At 34.5% G+C, this 18,227-nt stretch overlaps 3 protein-coding genes across 5 annotated transcripts; 1 reads left to right on the top strand and 2 right to left on the bottom strand.

Moving 5' to 3' along the window:
- Window positions 1-2,290: 2,290 nt before the first annotated feature.
- On the bottom strand, window positions 2,291-8,144 carry LOC25489715 (PHD finger protein EHD3). 3 transcript variants are annotated; one of them, XM_039831650.1, is made up of 7 exons: window positions 8,016-8,144; window positions 6,729-7,609; window positions 5,541-5,720; window positions 5,108-5,443; window positions 4,639-4,728; window positions 4,500-4,544; window positions 2,291-3,651 (listed from the first exon to the last, which is right to left on the bottom strand). In XM_039831650.1, the coding sequence occupies exons 2-7, from the start codon at window positions 7,494-7,496 to the stop codon at window positions 2,776-2,778; spliced, it is 2,295 nt and encodes a 764-aa protein (XP_039687584.1). In that variant the 5' UTR covers window positions 7,497-7,609; window positions 8,016-8,144; the 3' UTR covers window positions 2,291-2,775. The 3 variants fall into 3 exon arrangements, with proteins under 3 accessions (XP_039687584.1, XP_024635041.2, XP_024635042.2); XM_024779273.2 differs by having other exon boundaries at window positions 6,729-8,112; XM_024779274.2 differs by having other exon boundaries at window positions 5,108-5,440; window positions 6,729-8,112.
- A 1,921-nt stretch (window positions 8,145-10,065) lies between these two features.
- On the top strand, window positions 10,066-11,640 carry LOC25489714 (BTB/POZ domain-containing protein At4g08455). Its single transcript, XM_013605869.3, has 2 exons — window positions 10,066-10,497; window positions 10,914-11,640. The coding sequence occupies exons 1-2, from the start codon at window positions 10,192-10,194 to the stop codon at window positions 11,367-11,369; spliced, it is 762 nt and encodes a 253-aa protein (XP_013461323.1). The 5' UTR covers window positions 10,066-10,191; the 3' UTR covers window positions 11,370-11,640.
- A 3,657-nt stretch (window positions 11,641-15,297) lies between these two features.
- Window positions 15,298-16,171, bottom strand: LOC25489713 (probable calcium-binding protein CML44). The gene has a single exon (XM_013605868.3). It carries the CDS (start codon window positions 16,042-16,044, stop codon window positions 15,550-15,552), a length of 495 nt encoding a protein of 164 aa, XP_013461322.2. The 5' UTR covers window positions 16,045-16,171; the 3' UTR covers window positions 15,298-15,549.
- Between the last annotated feature and the right edge of the window lie 2,056 nt (window positions 16,172-18,227).

Below are 18,227 nucleotides of genomic sequence, written 5' to 3'. Positions count from 1 at the left end.
AAGAGTAAGGCCACTAAAGCCGCTTCTTAAGGCCTCCAAGCAAAAAAAAAAAATCATTTGTCATTAAATTTTAGGCTTAATTGCACTTTTGGCCCCCTATCTTGTCCAAAAGTTGCGATTTTGGCCCCCTAACTAATAAAAATACAAAACAGCCACTATGTATTGGATCTTTGACAGTTTTGGCCCTCAATGCCAATTTTGACTTGGTCTTCGCTGATGTGGCAATTTAAAATAAATAAATATTATTAAAAAAAAAAATTAATTTATTAAATAAAAAAAACATTTTTTTAATTTTTTTAATATGAAAAATACACGTGTGCATTTACAGATTCAAAATTGGCTTTGGGGGCCAAAACTGCCAAAGATCGAATACATAGGGGGCTGTTTTGTATTTTAATTAGTTAGAGGGCCAAAATCGCAATTTTTGAAAAGATATGGTGTCAGAAGTGCCAAAAAGGCCACATGTAACTAAACATGTTTTAGACCTCACTTATTTTTTTAAGATTATTGGGTCGGCTACGGCCCCACAAGATTAGTTGAGATGTATATCAAAACTTGTCTATGTTTCTGCTGGTTAAATCTTGTAGTTTATGAATGTTTGGTAAATTTCCATAGCTATACATGTTTTTTCGGCATGCACAAAGAGCGCACCTGCATTGTTGCATGTGACACAACACGAAATGGTGTTGTCTTTATGGTCTGTTCTCTCTAGACGGCCTGCAAGTGGTGGGAAAAAGGCAAGGGCAGAGGATAGAGAGTGTTTCAGATGTTGAATTTGGTTTGGCACTAGAGGATGGTGATGAAGAAGACTTTTTGGTGCGTGCAACTAGTAGGAACTGGAGATCCCATGGAGTCAAATGATTATTTTGATTTGTTGAATTTGGTGCCTTTATTGTATCGGTAGAGAGAACTTGGATGGCAAATGTATAAGAACTTGATATATTAAACTGATCATTTTTTTTTTTTTTTTGAGGCAATTAAACCGACCATTAATGAAATATATATTGAGAATCTTGCGTAATGAGTCCAAAAAAAAACATAATCTTCCTGAATTTATTTTTTAATATTGTTGTTATCTTAATAGTAGATTGCAATTATTGAGTAAAATAGTATACTCATGTTTTACTCATGAAAATGCAATAATCAGGAAAATTATTTGTGTACCCATACACATATTTAACACTATGAGATAGGTAGAAATAAAGAGAAAGTTGTGATCGAATTCATGTTGGAAGTTATGGGTGTCAAAATATAAGGGTTGCAATTAAGCCAATTTGTGTTCCTGATACAAGTCTCACGTTGTTGATGCCATAGATTGCATCGATAATGTACACTCTGTTTTGGCATATTCTCTCCTGTGAAAAAAGAGCTGACCAAATAATGTGGAGAAACAATCAAGAAAACCCAAACGGCTAGATCTCCACACATTCTGGTTGTCTAATATCAGCAGCATGTGATGTTTGCATTGACATGTTGACATGAATGTGAAACACTGCGATGGTGAGGAAAATCTCATTCGCAGCTGACAGTGAGAGCAAAGCTGCACGGCACGGCAGTGAATCTTGTCAGTGGTGGGGGGGAGTTTGATGCCCCTTCCCTTTGGTTTATTCCTTCCCCTATATTTTCAACCTTCATATTGATATTTGTTTTACTAAATTTGTATTCATAAGATTGTGAGGAGGAGCTTAATTGACATCGCTGATGGTTAACAGATGCATTTTCTTATTGAATATTCAGAACGTTTGGTAGAATTAAAGTTGGAAGATGTTATGAAAATTTCATTGCATTTGACACTAATTACACCCTTTTCTGTTATAATTTACTTATTAGCATTTCTCTTTTAATATTTTAGGTTCCCGAGTGTTTTTTCTTATGCAATAGGATGTGACAGCGACAATGATGCAGTCCAAGGGAGCAAAAATTGCTGAAGAAAAGTTAGCATGAAATTTCTACCCTATCTAAGACAGATTATTAATGCATCATCGAGTTCAAGGTTTTTTATACAATTACAAAGAGTTCAAATACATGATCACAAACAAATACACGATCGCATGCTGCTGCAATTACAAAGAGTTCACTTAGAATCCATTTGGTTCGAGGGAAGGAGTTATTTTAAATTTAATTGTTTTGAAATCCCTCCTAACCGAATTCCAGTTCCCCTCTAAAAATAGGAAAATTTGAAGAGAAAAACATTAAATAACTAAAGTGAAAAAGAAAAGGAAAAATATACACTTCCTCTCTATTAAAATCCTCCCTCCCCTGTCAAACCAAACACAACACACAAATAAAGAGGAGGGCGGTGCAGAACAGTCTGTATATGGAAATGGTAAATGGTAATGAATGATTGATTTTTAAACTCCTCAATATTTTGTTTTTTCAGCATAGATGAAATTAATTGTACAAGTTTAGAGAAATGTTAGCCTATAACATCCCAAACCAAAATACTACACACTGCATGAAACAAGCAAAGCAGCAAATTAAATTTCAGATCAACCACATTATACTACGGTATCTGACCTACTTGCTCTTGCAGATAGCACTTACAACAATTTCTGATTATGCCTTTTGCTTTTTACCCTCTATAGTCCGGTCTTTCTATGTGATGTATCCAAAAGTCAGGAAATCTATCAAAGTTATACAACCTACCAAAATGTCAGTCATCCAAAAAGTGCACAGAATGTAAAATAGTTGGGTATCAACAGTTAACGAAGTTAAAGTCATTACTAGCAATAACCGGAATGCTCACAAATCCTTCAAGAAAACCCATGTCCTCTTCTACTCAAACTGGTTTTCGGTCAAATTCTCTTCAAAATTCAGAGAATTGGCTGCAGTTAAAAGCATGTCCATTCCACCACAACTTTCCAATTCTTCTACAAATTTATTGTTGCAGTTGTTATTAGCATTTGGCTTTGAAACAGTTTCACCAGTTCTCAGCTGGTTACTCTCATACGCTTTTTTTGCTTGGGATATTGCCTTGATTCCAGCATCACATTTTCTGCAGAACCATTTCCCTTGTGGAATAGAATCCAGTGGAGGTTTCATGCAATAGATGTGATATGCATGATCACAGCCATCACAGAGGACAATCCGTGAATCATCTTGATCGGTGAGGCAAACTTGGCATATACAAGAAGGGCAGTACCACCAATAGCCATATGAATTTAATTGCTTGCTTGTCAAACACCTTGCATGGTAGTATTTACTTGGACAAAAAGGGTGACCACATATTCTTATTTTTTCACCTTTGATGGCTTTATTTCCACACACTTTGCAACTGAGTGTTTCTTTTCCACCTGTCCAAATTTGAATCCCATCATAGCAGTCATTTGAATCATCATCAAATTCATCAAGTGTTTCCTCATTTGTAGGGAGGCTTTCATCACCAATTATTTTCTTCGGCATCTTTGTATCATTCAACCTCGCACATACTACACAATTTTCATGCGGAGAGCCAAAGCCACTTGTGGTGCAATTAGCACAATACCAGCTTTTGTGAGGTATTTCATTAACTGCAAGCTCAATACAGGACAAATGGTACACCTTCTCACATGAATCACAGACCAAACAGTCTGTACCATCTGCCCTTTCTCCACAACTACTGCAACCAGCGCATTCTTCCGTTTGCTCCGGTTTCATGTGAGAGTCCAATTCCTGGTAAAAAGAACTGATTAACAAAGACAAAACCAAAATAATTCCCATTTTCATTTTAGTAAATATCTCAAGCAAAGCCTTAAACATATCAAATGAACTGCATTTGATACTCATAAATGGACAGGCATTTTCCAGTACAACCAGATTATTTGCATCATGGACATAGGACTGTCAGACACATCTAAAAAACCAAACAAGTCCCCATCCTGTCTTATTCAAGCAAATCCTTAAGGCTTGGGAATCGATAACTTAATTCTTCATGTCATTCTCTGTCAACCAGAGAAAAAGTTGAGGTAGAAAAAATCAAAAAATATAGGTCTCAAGTATGTGAGATTTAATTTTTTTCATTCTTGTAGCAGATCCTATAAACACAGTTGGAATCCATTGTTGTAATGATATATACATTTGGAACCAAATATATATAATCACAGTTGTTACTTGTTAGTATTATGTACCATCAGAAAATCTTTTCTGATCCCGTCATGTTCATGTATCTCAGAAAAACCACAAAAAAAAAAAAATTAAATGTACCATTCTATATTAAAATGGACAAGATATTAATAAATATCTAAGATTTCCCGTACAATTAATTGCCTATTCACATTTGATAGTTTTTATGGTGTAATTTCATATTTGCTCAGTATAACAAAGGACACGCATGTATCTCCAATACATGTGGTACGCATAGCTACACAAACTTTATCTCACGATATCCCAACCAAAACAACAGTGTCTGACTGCTGCTATTGATGCACTGTTAGAGGAAAAAAATTAGCTAAATTTTAACATATCTCATACCTGCATAGATCAGCTCGTGAAATATCAAAACAAAATTCTAAAACTCTTACCGCTTGTTTTTCATCTTCAGATGTGCTCTGCGCAGAAATTCCAACCTGAAGGTATGGCAGATTGCTGTTTAGACAAAGGTAAGCAAATAGGAGCAGAGAACAAACTGTGAAACTTAGTGTTTTGACAAAGTTTGTTTACCAGCTTAGAGTAGGAATCTGTTGATATATTGGAAAGGCTATTAGAAAGAGCAACAATTTCCTTAAATGTATCTTGAAGCTTTCCAAAGACCTAAATTACAAATCAGGAATAGCCATACAAAATAAGAACCAGCAACTAACATGGAACATACTATGAAGTACCCTCAAACAATACTATAATAACCCAGTGAACCATATTACGATTTCTACTAGCAGTGATACACAATAAATCAACAGATTTGTATAAATAGCATTAAACATTGAGGAAGAGATAGTCAAAAGAAATAAACATTTTATGCTCAAAATCATCAAACAAACTATGGAGAATAGTCTTAACTCTTAACTCTTATGAGTAGCTTCTAAGTGACATCAAATTTTGGGATTCAGTTGTCTGCGATATCTGACTTGTGTCAAACCACCATATATGAATAAATAAAGTGTCTAATTATAAAGAGACTGCTAAAAACTACCTGTTGAATATCTGACAAGAAAAGTTCAGGTGATTGTTCATAGACTTTCTGCTTCATCCTTAAGGTTATGACACTAAAATCAAATACACTTTCCGGCTTCGTTGCTTGGAAATTATCAAATAAAATCTTGCATAATGAATTGAATTTATCTGAGGTTAATAAATTGCAGAGCACACGCTGACACATCTCAGTCACACCATGGCCATGTGGTTCACTAGAAGATCCATTTTGCATGACATTTGCATGCCCATTATCTTCAGCTCGTGTTCTATGAGATAAACGATCAAATTGTGAAGAGAATTCTTGTCCATCTTTGCCAATTTTAGAAGTTCCCTGCTGTCAAAGTAAGTTGGAACTTAAAATTGAAGGAATCAAAACTGCTTATGATAAGTCAAGTAAGTGCATTACAGGTAGTTGTAGAAGAAGAACCAACCATAACTGTAGTGGCACAACTTTGATGTCGAATTAGTGCTTCCCCTATGCACCCCTTTATGCCACCATTGCTATTGCCTAATGACTGGTATAACTGTTTTAGTACCACGTTTCCCCAATGTCTATGGGCGCAATCATCTGCAGTATTGCCTAAAGTTGCATCTAAGGGTTCCTTCACAACCTGGAATTAAATTTAAAAAAAAAAATACAGATCTTAAGAAATAACTAGGAAAAGGATTTATTGTTCTGCAAAACATCTATCTGCCAGAGACAGAATCTTAATGTCTTGTGATATAGTTGAACCCCATCAGCAGGATTTTTATGAAATTAAAGGAAGTAATACTGTACTTATGATGAAAAGGGAGAAAAATGTAATCTCAACGCTCAAACTAAACACCCAATGCATATCAATATGGCTTAAGATTTAACCTGAATGTTATCTCATGTCATTATCAATGAAATCGTAGATAAATGCAGTGTTTCCTATACAATACAAAGAAACAGCCCCTCGTAAATTGCATCCCCACCATTCTAAATATGCAGGACATAGGTTGCAAGTTGCAACTAGCCTCTATTTAAGCACAGAATAAATTTCCATCAAAACAGAATAGATGCCTGAGGATATTATCATGGCATTGCCCAACATAAATAAAGCAAAAGTAATAAACTAGTGCCATCTTGCAATTGAAGTTTCAACAGATAGCCCCTGATCAATAAGATCAAGTATATCATTTCATTTCCCTAGCATCTGAAATCTGAGTACTTTGGTCTGGATTTGCATGTTAACTAGAATGGCATAGGCGCATCACCGAATCAATGTTACAGAAAACATTAAACATAACATAAAAGACTGATGAACCTAATTTTTGTGTGTGGAAGTTCTCACAATATTTTTGTCTAAGTTCACAAATTTAATTTGCAGGATCCTAAAGTTACCAAAATGTAGCTTAGCTTACTCTTCAGAGCAGAAACAGTGGGCTTATTAAGAAACTTTATAAATATAAGCAACTCTATAAACCATCTAGAAATCAAGAACGTTGAAGAACAAATTGACACATAAATCGCATTCAATTCTAAATAAACATTAGCATTTTTCTGGTTGATATTTCCTCCTTCCAATCACCCATTTTGGAATCATAGGTACAGTGTACACATATTGAAAAAAAACAAACAAAGCAGGAAAGCAAACCTGGTCTGCTATATGACTCGCATTTTCCACGCATTTTCCACAATCCTCCTGCGCTTTGCCTTTTGAACTCGACTTATCATACTTTCGCCTCTTATAAGTTCGAAGACACGTCACTCCACCAGAGCCCCCATCACCAGAATCAAACCCACCTGAACTTGCCACCCCATTGCTAACAGCTTCACTTTTCAAGACTCCAGCCTCTTCAGTAACACCATTTCCATTCACCCCATTATTCAAAACATCACTTTTTAAAACCACAGGCACTTCAGCAACCCCATTTCCATTCGAAAACACCACCCCATCATTCACATCTTCACTTTTCAAGACTCCAACCTCTTCATTAACACCATTTCCATTCGAAAATACCGCCCCATCATTCACAGCTTCACTTATCAATTCTCGAGCCTCTTTAGCAACACGACTTCCATTCACAACCACCCCCCCATCATTTACAGCTTCACTTGTTGATTCTCGAGCCTCTTCAGCAACACAATTTCCATTTGCAACCACCGTTCTATCATTCACAGCTTCACTTATCGATTCTCGAGCCTCTTCAGCAACACAATTTCCATTCACCCCATTACTCAAACTTTTCAAAACCTCAGCTACATCAGCAACACTATTTCCATTGGAAAACACTGCCCCATCATTCACAGCTTCACTTACCGATTCTCGAGCCTCTTCAGCAACACAATTTCCATTCAGCCCATTTTTCAAACTTTTCAAAACCTCGGCCACATCAGCAACACTACTTCCATTGGCAAACATCGCCAAGTCATTCAAAGCTTCACTTTCCGAATGCCTACTCTCTTCAACAACACCATTTCCATTGGAAATTGGCAACCCATCATCAATGGCTTTCCGTTTCAAACACCGAACACCTTCAACACATTCAGTGTTATCAGAATTTTCCATTCCTTCTTCATCAGTTTCCATATCAAAACAACAAAAATACAAAACCCTAATTCTCAACAGAACAAAATTAGGGTTTGAGATTAAAGCCAAAAAAAACTTCCAAGATCCAAGATTTTCACCAGATTTACTGAGACAATAACGTTGCAGAGTGAAAAACCACTCAAAAAAAGAAATTCAAGTTAAAACATACCACTCTTTTACTCCTGAATAAAATGAAGAAAATTGAGAGCAAAGACAAAACAAAAGAAAGAGAGTTGTGTTTGGTTGTGGTGAATGGAGATGAAATTGGTGAGAAGTGAAATTGAGAGTGATGAGTAAAAATGGAAGATGAAATTGGTGAAAAGGGGAGTGTGAGAAAAACGGTGGACTTGCCTGAGTGTGGTGGCGCTGCTACGCCAAAGCTAGTCTTATCTGAGTTGTTGTTGTTTTGGAACCGACGCTGACGCCTATTTCAACTTATTTTCAACTTATTCATATTTCCGCGTTCTGACGGTTAGTATTTTTCTTGGAACAATTTTTTACTCTCTCGCAAAAAGGTAAATGCATTTATCCCCATTTGTTACCACTACTCTATTATCCACCTAATATTGTTTAAATATAAATGATAAATAATCAAGTGATTTTATTCAAGTGAGTAATGAAACACGAATTATTCTGAAGGATTCCAATATTATCTCTAGGTGAAATAAACGTCAAAAAATAAATAAATGAGAAATATTTGACCATACACACAAATATAAAAAAAAATGTGAAAAACATTTTTTGAAGGGATTTATATGTGACAAATATTTACCTTGCTTTCTTCAAAAAAATATTGTCCCTTTTAATATTTATTTCGTGTTTTTTTATTATATTTATCGGTAATTATACTTATCTCTTTTTTATATTTATCAGTTATAAATAGGTGTCTTGTGTTTTCTCTCTTCTCTCCTTCCAATACATTGGCCTTCATCGCCTTCATTCTTTTTGTCTACCGAAGAGAGGTGATTTATCATCAATTTTAACCAAAAATCTCCCATCAAAATTGTTTCAATTAAATAAGTGATTTCCACGTATTTTCAGTCATATTTCGTTTATTTTTATGATTTCGTAGTCTTTAAACGACTTTGTTTGATTTAATTTCTCGTCTTTGTACGGTGTGTTTTTTATTTTCCGTCTTAGAACAATGTTTATTTGATTCAGGTTGAAATATTAACTTTGAGCTGTGTACATCCAATCAATAACTTTGATGTCGTCAACGTTGCAGATTCAAATATATGGAAACTTGAATATGTCATATTTGTAGAGATGGGTACTCCGTCGTTTCATGCGATTAACATATATGATGTGAGTTTGTTTACATATTCATCCTTTTTGTTTTTAGCGGCATTAAATTTGCATTGTATCGATGTACTATATCAATTTGAATGAATATTCTTACAAATCTTGCATCCCATCGAGACATGTGAGGTTGATGTGCTCGTTGCTCTTGTATGAGTGCTTGCAGTTACACCGCCTCATGTCGTTCCAAGCTTACGAGGACAACGACTCACCGCACTGGACATCGTGCAGTTGATCAGGTCAGACCGTAGTAGTCAATAGCGGTCGCGCCTGCCGGAGCGCTACGCAACAAGTCATAATGTTGCGGTGTGAGATAGCGGTGCTATAGCGGCGCAACACTTCGTAGCAGTTTTGCGATTTAGAATCGCTATTTCATTTTAAGAGAAAATACAAAATTGTCCTTGGTTTTTTTAAAAGAAACAAGGGTATTTTTGACATTTTTATCAAACCCTAAAAAGTTCAGCTTCTCTCTTCCTTCTTTTATTCTTACGCAAAATCGTGTTTATCTGCAAAATGCACCTTCTCTCTGCTTTTCTGCTGTTCTGTGAAACTTCTTCACCTTTGCTGTATATCTTCCTCATTTTGTCGTGTTTGCTTTGTTATCCTGTTATTTTTTTGTTTAACAATCTCAAAATTTGTTGTCCTGTTACTTTTTTGTTCTAGTTTTTTTGTTATTATTGATTCCAAACTCCATTATGCTCTCTCTGTTTCTGTTTGTAGTTTGTACAAACAATCCTCTGTTTTGTTTATATAAAACTCTATTTTGCTCTCTATGAAATAGCGGTCATTACGCTATGCGCTATCCTGCTATAGCATTTTTGAGATCGGCCGCTATCCATTATTAACTACTATGGATCAGACCACAATCTAATAAAAATTTTGAACCTCGTACAAAAACTTTGAACTTTGTCTTTAATATTCAAGTGTTCACACAAAATATTTTCTACAAGCATTTCTAGATCGAAATCGTTAATAGTTGCTTCAAGAATTTTAGATACTAGACTACTTGATTAAAAAAAAATTACAAATATCATTTAAATAATGAAATGAGGTAGTGAGCAAAAATTATTTGTTTAACCCAATATTATTTCTCAGATAAAAGGGCAAAAGTGTAAGTGTATATATGTGAAATGAGAGAGACCGTGCGACGCCGAAAGACAGAAAACCCTTTTCAATCCATCCATCATCAATCGTATCGATCGATCGATCGATCAAACAATCAGATAGAATGCCACGGCACCGTTGCACAGTGTACTCCGAGAGCGATTACGACGACGACGACGATAACGTCACCATGAGATGTCTCTCTTGCGAGGACGATTACGACCCCGACGACGCCGGTACCTGCAAAGAATGCTACGACGAAGCCAACGAAACCGAAGAGGAGTTCAAACGTCAGATCCAAGACCTCAAATCCAAAGTCTCCTTCCTCACTCTCGCTTCTCCTCTTGATGCTCCTTCCACCACCGATCTTGTCCTTCTTCCGTCCGGTGATAGTTTCTCTCCTTCCATTCCCGCTCACAAGGCCGTTCTCGTCAGTGCCCTCTCTCTCTCTCTCTCTTCACCTTTTTATTTTTTATTTTTTACTCTTTGATTTTTGATAGTGATGCTGTAAATCATAAAAATGTTAAAAGTAATAATAACCATGTGGTTAGGTTGAAGTAGTTAACGAATTTCTGTTAAGAGTTAAGGACGAATTGTTCCGAAGAATCACATGCTAGGAACTTGAATATGTTAGTTAATTACAGGAAAAATATGTTGATTACCCTTCTATGATGTATTGCTTATCTTGTCCAAAATCAAAATGAGAGTATAATGGATATGGCCTATGGGTTTAAGACTTAATCCACTGATGATTTAATTTGAAGTTTTCTGTTATTTAACCTATGAAAATCTGATAGTAAATGTGCCCTTACTCAATGATTTTAAAGCTGTTAGCTGTTTGAATAGGTTAGTCGCTCTCCAGTTTTCAGAGCCATGCTTGAGAATGATATGGAGGAAAGCCGAAGTGGCACCATCAAGATTGCTGATGTATCGTACGATGCTCTTCGTGCTTTTGTTAACTACTTGTACACTGCTGAAGCATGCCTTGATAACCAAATGGCATGTAACCTATTAGTTTTAGGAGAAAAATATCAGGTGAAGCATCTTAAGGCGTATTGTGAGAAGTATTTGATCTCCAAACTGAATTGGGAGAAAGCTATTGTCAACTTTGCCTTTGCACATCAACACAATGCCAACCAATTGCAAGATGCAGCTTTGGCAGTGATCATGGAGAATATGGACAACCTCACTAAAAATGAAGATTATACGGAGCTGGTGGAAACTAATCCTCGTTTAGTTGTGGAAATATATGAAGCTTATCTTGCCAAACAGGTTAATACTGCAGCCACGCTAGGGTTATAGGAATGCGGTGTAGGAAGTTATTGTAGTCAGCTTTAAGCATGGTAGAAACTTAAGTTTGGATTATATTCTTAGTGGGTGATTACTCTGTGGTAGTATTAAATTGTACATTCCATATACTGCTGTTACTACTACAGTTTAAGATGCATCTAGAGCAGTTGCCTCTCTAAGGCATTGTTTACCCTTTGGATTACCTTTTGATTTCTGTGTTCTAATATCACGGCACTTTGGTTCCGGTGTTGATAAAAAAGTATGAACATTGGCTTAAAAAGTATACACCTGTTTTATAGGGACGATAAAACTAATTTGTAGATGTAATCAGACAATAGGTGCATTCATGTCACAAGTTCATTCCATCACCGTACTTCAAAGGCCTCCTTGCCGAAGGGCAGGGGTTTTGTTGCTGGATTTTTTGCCACCGTCGCCACTCACTGGTTCAATTAAAACGACAACATTGCTGTTTTCCGGTGGCAACACCATGTGATTGTGTCATGATTTTGTGCACCGCCGCATTCTCACTGCTGCGTCTCATGATGTCAGTCCCTGTTTCGTGTTTCCACCTATGCTTCTCTGATTGTTTCTAGCTTTGTTGAGATGTGTAGGTTTTAAGGTTTTATGTTCAGTGTCGGTACCATTTTAATATCTTGTTTCAACCCTTGTTATTGAATTCAGACGGATGTGATATCCTAGTCATTCTATATGTTTGACACATGACTGTTGGGCTCAAAAGAGTTATTGCTTTTTGCCATCGTTGCAAGGAGTTGTTAGTAGGTGAATAGGTTTGTGTTGGCCATTGATTAATTCATCCTCTTGAGAAGTGGAGGCTCACACAAGTCACAACACTTTTTTTTTTTTTTTTTTAGTTTCGCGCCCATATGTGGGTTCGTTAGGTAGTGCCTGTGGTTTCTGCGTGTTTACTTCACTTTCTTTTTAGACCATTTTTCTTGTATTTGACTTGTCTATACATGTTTCGATTGATTATGCGGTTTACTGTGTTAGGTCTATGTCTTCCAGTATTTCGCATTCTCTTTTATTTCATTATTTTAAATGGTGTTGCAGAGGATTTTTATAGGGGTGTCAAAATGGGCTCAAACCGTCGGGTCGGCTCGTTTAGCCCGCTGCTGCTTTACCATCCCTATGATTTCTCATTTGCACCCCCGTTTTCTTAATTTTTTTTGACAGGATAAAAAAAAATTGAATAGTCTTTCTATATGTTTATATTTAATAAAATTATTGTTTAAAGGTTAATAAATTCCAAATAACTTAGCCAATCAATTTTTATAAGTATTTACATGTAGATTTTTAAAAGGAAATGTTAACCAGTACCTTCGGGGCACCGGTTAAGAAAGCCAAATATAGTAATGTTACATTGAAACTTGTGCATTCAAGGTTTTAATAAAAAGTGACATTTTAAATTTAAAACTTTCTCTTTTAACTTCCTTAATCAGTACCCGGGGCACTTAACATGACCCTTTTTTAAATACATAAGTCGTAATCATAAATATTCAATTCCTTCAAACAAACAAAATATTCAATTCAACAAGCAACGAGTTGCATGGTTTTGGCTTTCGTAGAAGACCGGGATTTGTTTAATTTAATTAAAAAAAAAAAATGTAATGGAAGACTTTACCGTACAACTTTGCTTTACAAACAAATCTTATTAATTGCATGTTTTGTTCACACTAAGTTTTATAAAATCATCCGTTTAAACACGTAACATGATAAGGGAAGTTTTTGACTCAAAGATGGAGATGTCAATTCACGTTTTTCATGCATCTTCTACTTGCAGGAAGATGAGAAGTAAATTTGAGAAAATTCATGATAAAAATGACACTGTATTATTGGAGGATCCTATACAAGTTCGGAAAGTGGTACATGATTATTTCCATGAATTTTTCCAAAGTTGGAAAATGTGTATGGTGCATGATCCTATACATTATGGAAGGATTATGTGGGGAGAGGATCCACTCCAGTGGAAATTTTCTCCTGTTTTCTCCTGTGAAATAATCTTAGCCATCCATTCCTTTTAATGACATCTTAATTAATCTTAGTCCTTCATTCATTTTTTTATTTTTTATTTTACAAGTTCATTCGTTTCTTTTATGTCCTTCCTCACGTTGTTTCTTTGCCATTCATTCACTCTTAATTTCAGAAACCCATCTCAACCCACTTTCCTCCCAAACCCATCTCAACAGCGGCGGCGGAATAGTAATGACGGTGGTTGCGCGGTGGAGACGTGTGGCGGCAAACCACAACAACGACGGTTGTCCTTCCTTCTCTATTTTCCATCTTCCTTCAAAATCCTTTTTTCCTTATGTTGTGCGGCGGAGGCGCACCACCATGGTGGATTACGGTGAGTACCAATTTGAAAGTGAGAATGAAACCCTAAACAGAGAAGACAGCGAGAGAATAGGTACGTACGTATTCGCAGAGAAGTTAGAGATCGTATTTGAAAATGTGTTTGCCATTTTAACCTTCAAGATCCGCTGTGAGAAATGTACGTATTCGTGCACGGCCGTGGTTTCAATCGCAACTTCCCCACACCGTCGCAAACCTGTGCAGGATGGAGCAGAAAATGGTTTGTGAAAGAGACAAAATCTGTGATTTAATTGGTTTTAACCGTAGCCGTTGATATATGTCTTTAAAAAGGAAAGACTAAGATTGCACAGGAGAAGACTGGAGAGAAACTTCACGGGAGACAATCCGCTTCCGATTATGTGTATGTTGTAATTAGTATTTCATATGTACAGTAGTTTATCAAAAATATAATTCTTATATTTATATGCTTATGACACTTAATCAATCAACTTAATTTGTTTAGACCACAAAAATTAAATGATGCTAACTCATACAAGTAGCCCAAGAAAAATATACAACTATTCAAACTGATTCTAGATCACACATAATAACATGGAATATATGCATGTCATGTGAGCTGGATGACGTCGAGTTTGTCGAAGTAAATAATGTCATCAAATGAAATCTCCTCATAACTTCTCGATTTTTGTAGACTGGCAAAAAATAGTCAAGTTTGTTTTTCACAAAAATAACATTTGCCACGTACTTCTTAAAAAAAATAAAATTGCCACGTATATATAATACACCGTCCAAGAATTTAGAAGAAAAAAATCACCAATTACTGGTGCAATTTCCTTTATTGATTTCAATCAGTCTTTTGCCAGCCATGACATGTACATATGTACATGAGGGAATGAAGTCTAAGTGATCATCAAGAACAAGTTGAAGTTGGGATGCCCTTTCAATAAGTAATTGGGTTCAATTGACCTTTCAAAATTAATAGCTCTAATTAGATGCAATTTTAATATTTGCCTCCAAAATATGGTCACGGTGTATACTTTTCTCCATGACATGCCATGCCATTTATAATACGTCTTTAGTATTTTTCTTGTAATAATGTTAGGTAGTTATAACTTATAATAGTACGTTTGAAGAACAATAAATTTTGGGCGAGAGAGTTAAGAAGTAGAGTGATAAGAGTGGTTTTGAGTTCAATTCTTACCTCCGGTTAATACCATCATATATCTTCTTTCATTAATTTATTGCTCTAGACAATAATATGCTTTGAATCCATTTCATTTGAATTGATATTTTCTCTATCATTATTATTGTGAAAAAATGTTTACAATAATTAGTCTTACGCAATTTATTTGTGAAAATACACGTATTGCTAAAATGAAAAATGGACTTCATCTAAAACTAAAATCAGGCCAAGTTATAATAATTCAAATGAATTCTGTAATAATAAGATCAATTAATTGTATTTGACGACTCCAACTCCAATAGATTAAACTTGGAGCCTGTAATAATTAGGTCAGCCACCTGATTTCTTGTAGTAGGGATTGACTAATTTAACAAAGTTCTTACTATCCGGTGCCATAAGGATAATGATTAAGGAATTTATTAGTAGAAATTTTATCTTAAAAATGTAAGTTTTTATTTTTATTTTAGTAATAATTACACAACTTTTAGCAGCATTCTCCATTAGCAGTCTTAGACTTTTTTTTTTCTTTCTTGGATGAACAATCTTAGACTTTCATATGCACTGAATATTGATTTTCAATAACATACAACATTTATACGTACACTTGACATAATGATGACATATAATCGAAAAATTAATGACCAGTTATAATTTACATACACAAAAATAATATACCTTTAATCATACACTTGTAATCAACATCATGTTCTTGAATTCCTGAAAATCAAGCCTACCATCCAAATTAGTATCATAAAACCGAATCATACTTCTACAATCCTTCCCACTACTTTCATCCAAGAATCCAAGTCTCTTCAACACACACTCAAGCTCTTGGCTTGTAATGAATCCATCTCCATCCAAATCAAACACTTTGAAAGTCTTCACAAGATCCCTCTCCAACTCATCATTCTCATCTTCATCACCTCCTCTATTCTCTTCATTCTTCTCCTTTGATATAGAGTTGTAAAAGAACAAGAATTCATTGAAGTCTAGGCTCTTCTTTTCTACAAGAGATTCAAGTTCTTCTAAGCTAAATTGTGAACTAGTATTGCATATTCTTTGGAGCACAGAGTTTAGCTCCTCAAGGCTCACAAAACCATCACAATTTGTATCTAGCTTCTCAAAAATACGATGCAAATCAGTGCTAGATAGAATAGACATATTCATAAACAACATGTAATAATTAATAAAAGCAATCAAGGGTATGTTATGAATTTTTGATGCACTGTTTTTTGTTGTTGGTGAAAAGTGTGTATGTTATTCTCTCCTCTTATATACTTTGGTGTTTATTATTTTAATAAGTCATCAAATCACAACATGTTTATTTATATAGACATTACTTGCAAAGACTTTGTTAGACTTTTTTAATTTCTATTTTTTTTTATTAAACGGATGCACATGAATAATTTTATATTAAATAAATATCTAACAAGAGATATATGCAATCATAATAAGTTACCCTTTGTACGAAAGCATAGCTAAAAAAATATGTTGATTGATTGATGACATGGACGAGAATGGTCGAAGGTTGATGCAAATGCAATTTGCAGGAAGTTTCGTAGCATGCGCTTGAAAGCTTCACTTTATTATAAAATAAGGTTTAAATATGTCTTTAGTCCTCGCACTTTTATCAGATTTTGGCATTGGTCCCAACACTTTTTTTTGTTTGAAATTGGTCCATGCACTTTGTAAAAATATTGGTATTGGTCCCTGCACTTTGTAAAAATATTGATATTGGTGCCACGTGGCGTGAAATGATTGGGCCACGTGGCACTCCGTTGGTTTTGTGTTTTTTTTTTTTTTAACAGGACCAATACCAATATTTTTACAAAGTGCAGAGACCAATGCCAAACAAAATAAAAGTGCAGGGACCAATGTCAAAATTTGATGAAAGTGCAGGGATAATGACACATTTAAACCAATATTAAAATGTGTTTCAAAATTAGCACATTGAATATTAGCACATAGAAACTGAAAGTCGTGTAAAAAAGAAAAAACTGATGGCAGTCTAATTTATTTAAGAATTTAAGGAGAACAATTTCTACGGTCTTCTAGTTATATTTTACTATTGATGACAAACAACTATATTACTTATCATCTTTAAAAAAAAAAACTATATTAATGTAGGAAATAGGATTTTCTAATATTAGTTGATGTTTTAAAAAATTAATATAATAAAATGATACAATATAAATCGTGTATTTGCATGTAATTGTAGAGATTAATCTCTAGTCATGAATGATCACAAAAGTCAATAAAACTCTCCTTAAACAACATTCATAGAAATGGATTTAAATCCAAGATCTATGTTCATTAAAATTATTGTGTTTGCAATTTTATTATATTTTATAATATTATTTAAGTTTTAATTAGTTTTGCTTTGTTTAATCTCATTATAAGGGGAAAATTTTCACACAATAGAAATAATATTTTATCAACAAAAAAAACTAAAGAGAGTTTATTTTGATTTATTTAACAAAATTATTTGAGTGTCCTATATAATAAAAATTTATAATCAAATACAATATATAAATATACAATTAAATACAATATTTGCTAAATATAATAATTTAAGTGTAGCGTTTCAAAAAAAAAAAATTAAATGTAGATTTGAAGTTCGAATTCCGACAAAAAAATTGTAAAAGAAAAGCAGACCATCAACATGTTAGTAATTGACAATTTAGTTAGTAGAGTCAATGAAAAATAAAAGTTTGTTGTTTTCTTGGTAATAATGGATTTGGAATCAAATCAGATCCAGAAATGCCTTGTCCTTTCTCTACAAGGGCACAGTATTGACAATTCACTCATATCGTATTCATTGTAATTTCTGATTTAGTAGTTTATGAAAATAAACTGTTAACGAGTGTTCTGAGACACTTTTAAGGAACATAAGTAGTAAATATTTATGAAAATATATGTAATCAATGCATTAGAAATAAAAATATTTAACTTTTTTAAAGAGTAATTACTTTTTTAAAATACTTAAAGAGTGTCTCATGATAGACCCGACTACTAAAGTGCATTCAAATGCGTGTTTGGTGCGTACTGCGTGCATCGTGTCTCTTAACAGAAGGTAGGGAGGGAGACCTTTATTGTAGAGAGCACGTGTAAAGAGCTAATAGCATATTCCTTGTACTTAGATTAGATCCACCACCTTAATTAATGCTACTTTAAAATCAATCATTTGAAACTTTAAAAGTCTTTATCGTTTAGTGATAACTGATCTTTGTTAAAAAACATATTGATAACATAATGTTTGTTGTATTTTCTCAACTGAGTTTTTTCAATATACAAGAGTCAGAAATCCCTCACTACTTGTATAAGGAAGCTCAAATCTCTTACTATTTGAACCATTTATT

This window comes from Medicago truncatula, chromosome 3 (genome assembly GCF_003473485.1).
Source record: "Medicago truncatula cultivar Jemalong A17 chromosome 3, MtrunA17r5.0-ANR, whole genome shotgun sequence".
Lineage (NCBI taxonomy): Eukaryota > Viridiplantae > Streptophyta > Magnoliopsida > Fabales > Fabaceae > Medicago > Medicago truncatula.
This window is presented reverse-complemented; position numbering and strand designations above follow the sequence as displayed.

Coding starts and splice junctions, on each gene's coding strand:
- LOC25489715 (XM_024779273.2), bottom strand. CDS start 7,664: ATGGAAACTGATGAAGAAGGAATGGAAAATTCTGATAACACTGAATGT. Junction 5,721..6,728: donor CGAGTCATATAGCAGACCAG/GTTTGCTTTCCT, acceptor ATTTAATTCCAG/GTTGTGAAGGAACCCTTAGA. Junction 4,545..4,638: donor CAGATTCCTACTCTAAGCTG/GTAAACAAACTT, acceptor CCATACCTTCAG/GTTGGAATTTCTGCGCAGAG.
- LOC25489714 (XM_013605869.3), top strand. CDS start 10,192: ATGCCACGGCACCGTTGCACAGTGTACTCCGAGAGCGATTACGACGAC. Junction 10,498..10,913: donor CCGCTCACAAGGCCGTTCTC/GTCAGTGCCCTC, acceptor CTGTTTGAATAG/GTTAGTCGCTCTCCAGTTTT.
- LOC25489713 (XM_013605868.3), bottom strand. CDS start 16,044: ATGTTGTTTATGAATATGTCTATTCTATCTAGCACTGATTTGCATCGT.